Source organism: Anopheles coluzzii, chromosome X (assembly GCF_943734685.1).
Source record: "Anopheles coluzzii chromosome X, AcolN3, whole genome shotgun sequence".
Lineage (NCBI taxonomy): Eukaryota > Metazoa > Arthropoda > Insecta > Diptera > Culicidae > Anopheles > Anopheles coluzzii.
Window position 1 is genome coordinate 17,755,333 of NC_064669.1, and position 6,098 is coordinate 17,761,430.

The following is a 6,098-nucleotide window of genomic DNA, read 5'->3' on the forward strand; positions in this document are numbered from 1 at the left end:
TGCCTTTCTTGTAGAGCATAAATCGTAATATTTCGACATGTTTATGACGAAAACTAACCTTAAATCTCATTGTCACGACATCCGTACATTAACCCTATTCCAGGAAACCGGCTACCCGGGTAGCCAAATCAATTTTCATTGCTTATTCCACTGATTCTAAGAATCCGATTGACTTGAAATTTGAAATGTAAGTGTAAACCACAGCCATTTTTCTCTGAAGTTTTTCGTATATGTTTTTGATTATAATAAACCTGTTTTTTAGAATTATTTTTTGCAAATACTTCTATTTCAGGAAATCGGGCTACACGTGTAGCCAGCTACTTTGGTGACTTATATCTTTTGAATGCGTAATACAATATTGATGCGATATTCTGCTGAGAATTGAATAAACTAATGCAGTTTCTATAATTGTGCATAGATTGGTAAAAAAAAGAACACGTCTAATGTATTTTTTTTTCAGAATTAAAATTTAAAATGATGCGGGAGCTGGAATATGATTTTTTTTTTGGTTGGCGGTGACAGAGTTCAAGAGTTTCCAGGTGTTCTCATAGTTGTTGGTCACTTCCTTGACTCTTTCCTATTGGAAGTGGAACTTCATATGTTGGAATTTGGACTCTATGGTATCCTTTTTGGTCTGGCTTCTTGAAAATTCCTATTTGCCAAACAAGGGTGCTATGGAGTCCAAATCCCCTTTGCATTAAGTTCATTTCACGTAAGAAAGAGTCAATAAAATGAAATTGGAAAACTCTGTATTGTACCTTATTATGAAGCTGGCTCATGTTCATGACTGAGACACGTAAATAAGCAAAATGGCAAAACAATCATGAGTCTTTTCATAAACTACATAGAATTGATAGAAAATAATGAAATAAAGCAAATAACGAATAAAAACACGTTGAAGGTCATGATAAGTTTGGGAATAGTTTGTAAGCAAATATACGGATTTGTATTGTTTTAATAAAAAAAAGTGACATATTGTACTTTAACATGTTTCTGCTTCTAAAGAGATTAAAATTTGAAGTTGGCGTTCCTTTGAACTTCAAATGTCTTAAATAAATATAATTGATTTTTTTTTAATTTAAAAATAGTTAAATATTATTGGCTGCAGCGCTGCCATAAAAACTGAAACAATCTGAGCAAAAAAAACATACCATTGAAACATTGTTCACATCCAAAACCATGTTTCTAAGATTAACGACAAGATGTGCAGGTACGTTGAATAGTTTAATTATACAATACGTTACTATGTCTCGCTCCAGATTCCGCGACGCGAAGCCCTCCCAAAGAGCTCGATTGAAAAACACTTTCCACGGATGTCTGCTTGCCGACCCGTATGTCGCCATAAACAGACGGATCAAAGTAAGCCCTCCCGAAAGTGTTTTGACGCGCGTATTGCTGTTATTATTTGTTCCGGTGCTGGGTGCTGGATGTTTGCGTCGCGTCGTCTGGCGAGCGAATACACATAAATATAACCCACGCGTAGCAGCTCTATCTGTTCGCTGCCCATCGACAAGAGAAAACGCAACTACAAATTGAACTGGTTTGCGGTGGCTGTACGAATGTATTTAAAATTTAAACGCTCCTTTTAATCGAAATGAAACTTGAACAAAAGCTTGATTCACCGCTATTTGCTAATGGCAACTGCAACCAACGGCTCCATCGGTTATCACACGGTTCGGGAAAGTGGCAGTTTTTGCTGTGCTGCCCGCTAGGCATGAATCGATATTTAATCGGTCATGACTCATAACTTCATCCAACTGAGTTACTAATAGTCGGTTTGATTGCTTTCAAATGTTGCTGTATGTGGTTTCCGGTCGCCCCCCTACATCGTCTTCTCACTTCAAACACCCGCTAATGCTCAGCATAGGTAGGCACGCGGTAGATGACTCATGCGGTGAGCACATGAAAATACATATGCGCACAGATGCGGTGCAGCCACCGATGCGTTTGCTAGTCCAGGAACGGGGGGTTTGGGGATGTTTAAGTCGAGCAAGTAAATCGACCATCGAGTCTATCTATAGCGTCTTCTTGCTGCTGGCAGCATCGTCGACAGCGTCGGAGGTTGCGGTATCGGCGGCAACCGTCGGGCCCACCGGGTCGTGACCGGGCGGCACAGCTGTCTTCTTGCCTGCCCACCGGCACACCCCCCCGGCACAGTCGAACGGATTTTTCGGCTCCGTCTTGATCATGTTGCCGTCCGCATCCTTCTTCTCCCAGGGGTTCCAGTACTTGAGCAGGATCGGCTGCACGAACTTGTGCCACAGGTAGAGCAGCACGGGCACAATGAAGCACGGCACGCACACCATTCTTTCTTCCGGGTGTGAGATTGGAAGGTTGTCGTTTCCTTCACCGCGCGGCGGTCGTTGCTCTCTTTCCGGTTGTGTTGCCCTTGAGAATGAGTGTTACGAGCATGAGGCAGGTGTGGGCTGCTGGAGAATTACACCGAATACTCACTTACTCAAGTGGTACGTTTGCAGATCGATGCAAGCAATCCGCAGTCCTTTGGATTTATATATTAGACAACACAGGACCGTAGTCGAAGGACACTAGTCGAATGGGTGGAAGCTGCAGAATGGCCACGAATAAAAAACGACCACCACAGATGGTTTTGTGTTTTGTTTCGCCAGCCTTTTCTGTGTGATGAGAAAAGAAAACACACACACACACACGCACTACCAAAACAAGCGAGCTGACAACTGTGTGGTGTGACCAGTGTGACCAGATGATTTCGGCGGTTTGCGGTAGGAGTAGGGTAACTGTACCAGTTTTCGGCACGCTAGTGCAGCAGTTTCACAAAAACTGCTCACAAATAAACATTTTTTATTATTTTTCATGAAAGTGATGTTATTCTGGTTGATAAACTATCATAATATGTTACACTATTTTTTATTTGCCGGTTCATAGCCCTTTTTCATAAATATTCGTAAAAATGCAAACATTGCTTTTGCTCCTATTTTCGGCAGTTTGTTCCTATTTACGGCAGGTTGTGTTCCTACCCAAATAGCCAGCTCGTACTTTATAGCTGATTTAGGGCTGTTTAACGAAAAATCGTTCCGATGTCGTACTTTGTGGCTGATTAAGAGATAGACGATACTTTGCGGAACTACCCAACTGCCACAAATCCATTAAACGACCACTAAACGGGTTCTAAACGACTCAAGTTCTCTACCTAAACGGAATATAGAAAGACTTCGTTTAGCAGACGGCAAACGACTCATGCATTCTAAAAATAGCGAAAAAGCTGGTGCCGTTCTCTGTTGGTGGGATACCCCAACCAGTTGAGCTTAATCGCTTGGAGGAGAGCTTTCTCATTTCCTCTGTACTGTTGTATGGTTTCGCATTGAAGTTATGCATCGCTAGAACTAGAACGGCGATACGATTGTTTAAATATTAACTGAAGCAAGTGAGATTTGAGTAATGGTCGTTGGTGTTGATACCCACGTATTTGACCACACGACCATTTATATAGATTTTTGCTCAGAAAGTTAGAAGGCTATATAGGTCATGATAAGATGAAACTTGTCGAAACACATTGCAAGAAAAGGATAGCAATATAATGATGAGCTGTAATACGCCATCTATTGATCAAACCAATGAAGCTGTGGAGCTTTCATTTTTTTCTGTGGATATTCAATTTTCCAGTCGTTTAAGCTTAATCTGTGGCGCTTGGGTATGGAGCTTTTTAACAGGCACATGGTACTCTTTGGAACTTTGCGGCTGATTAACACTATGTGTAGGGTTCATGATGGAACTTTAAGGCTTGTTAAGAACGTGTACCGAACTTGGTGGAACTTCATAGCTTTTTAATGCATGACATCGGTACAAGGTGGGTCTTGTCAAAGTGTCGAAGACAGACGCCGCCAATCATTTCATTGCTGCTGTACAAGTTAGATTAGTTCTTTGAAGAAGGGATTTTGAAGGAAGTGATTGTGATTGTACAGTAAATTGTGATACGTTTCGTGTAATTTATGAATATTAAGGATTTAAAAACATACACATGTACACAAACAAAACAAATCCTGTAGTTTATTTCATCCATGACGCTTGCTTGAAAATATAACACAAAGAAAAATAATCCCCGGCACCGTAGCTTAAGGAAGCTGCTTAGGCGCTTTTTAGAAGGACCGCCTGGAACTTTGATGCTGTTTATCTACTGCAAAGGCGAATTAGAGCAGCGATCTTTAGCGTGCCAAAATGAGCTGCTTAAGCAATTCTGGCTATTTGGGAAGTGAATGATAAAAAATAAACTCTGAGCTGTTAATTGGCAATTTTTTGACGCTAAACAATGTCAAAGCGAAATGTTGCCAGCAAAATTCATAGACCACCTCAGCGATATGTTTCTGAGCAACAATGTTGCGTGCAACAACATTAGACCGCTGCCTTAGTGGTCGTTTAGTTGATTTGTGGCACTTGGGTAGTACTATTCTCAGATTGACACTACAGAAAGGCCTCATTCGTGTGACCGCTATGAACCAAATCTAATCCATCTCCTTGAAATAAAAATAGGACTTACCACCCTCCCCCCCCCCTTCCCCCCTTTATTATTCAAAACATACTGAAAACTACTGACAAAATTTGAAAACTCCTTCCGAAAACTATCGATAAAATTTTGGTAGGGTAACTGTACCAGTTTTCGGCAGTGTACCTATTTTCGGCAGAGTAGCTAAAAGCGTGAAATTCTGCACAAATGTGGTAAAAAATTTCACAAAACACAATTTTGTAGTGAAAGTGTAATTATTTGATATTCACATACGAAGTTTCACACCATTTCATTTCGTATTTTTCAAAATATCAAATAAATTGTGCTTTTTTTCGGCAGCTTTGCTGTCAGCCAATGGTTCGGCAGATTTTGTGATTAAAATAATCAGAACAGTAAAACAATGAAAAAGTGGTGTATAATACAGATTTTATGCTTATTTAATTTATTCTAACTTTTCGGAATTTTAAAATCACGATAAACAAGTTATTTTTCACTTTAAATGCTACCGAAAATAGGTACACAGTAAATGTTCATTTTTGACAGCTCAATGTTGTGGACTCCTGCCGAAACTCGGAACAATAACACACTTTGAATTTGGCTGAATATTCCTTTTAAAATTGATCAGAACACTACAATACGTATGTCGACACATAATATGACCTTTCTTGTACCAAATATCACCAATTTTACGACAAAAAATGCACTAACTTAAGAGAAAAATAAATATTTTTAAGCCAATTCGCACCGTACGCTATAACCATCAAACTGTCAATGGCTGCTCTGTTTATACGTCGCATCAAAATGGCTGTCAAAACGGGCCAAAATAAGCAACATAAAATTATTAATTAAAGTGCTTTTTAACATCAGTATTATGAAAGTAAGAGTGTAAAATTGCTTTAAACATTTTTTGTACATATTTACATAGATAATAACATTTTTGCTTAGAAATTGCTGAAGCAGCTCATTTTGGCACGCTAAAGATCGCTGCTCTAATTCGCCTTTTGCAGTAGATAAACAGCATCAAAGTTCCGGGCGGTCCTTCTAAAAAGCGCCTAAGCAGCTTCCTTAAGCTACGGTGCCGGGGATTATTTTTCTTTGTGTTTTATTTTCAAGCAAGCGTCATGGATGAAATAAACTACAGGATTTGTTTTGTTTGTGTACATGTGTATGTTTTTAAATCCTTAATATTCATAAATTACACGAAACGTATCACAATTTACTGTACAATCACAATCACTTCCTTCAAAATCCCTTCTTCAAAGAACTAATCTAACTTGTACAGCAGTAATGAAATGATTGGCGGCGTCTGTCTTCGACACTTTGACAAGACCCACCTTGTACCGATGTCATGCATTAAAAAGCTATGAAGTTCCACCAAGTTCGGTACACGTTCTTAACAAGCCTTAAAGATTCATCATGAACCCTACACATAGTGTTAATCAGCCGCAAAGTTCCAAAGAGTACCATGTGCCTGTTAAAAAGCTCCATAGTTCCGCAAAGTATCGTCTATCTCTTAATCAGCCACAAAGTACGACATCGGAACGATTTTTCGTTAAACAGCCCTAAATCAGCTATAAAGTACGAGCTGGCTATTTGGGTTGTTGAATAAAGTGTTGAA

General features: G+C 39.5%; 1 protein-coding gene across 2 annotated transcripts; it reads right to left on the bottom strand.

Annotated features, from left to right (window-relative positions):
* Window positions 1-1,538: 1,538 nt before the first annotated feature.
* LOC120955871 (UPF0729 protein AGAP000931) lies at window positions 1,539-2,680 on the bottom strand. Of its 2 annotated transcripts, none has more exons than XM_040377087.2 (2): window positions 2,459-2,680; window positions 1,539-2,388 (listed from the first exon to the last, which is right to left on the bottom strand). In XM_040377087.2, exon 2 carries the CDS (start codon window positions 2,304-2,306, stop codon window positions 2,016-2,018), a length of 291 nt encoding a protein of 96 aa, XP_040233021.2. In that variant the 5' UTR covers window positions 2,307-2,388; window positions 2,459-2,680; the 3' UTR covers window positions 1,539-2,015. The 2 variants fall into 2 exon arrangements, with proteins under 2 accessions (XP_040233021.2, XP_040233012.2); XM_040377078.2 differs by having other exon boundaries at window positions 2,455-2,679.
* Between the last annotated feature and the right edge of the window lie 3,418 nt (window positions 2,681-6,098).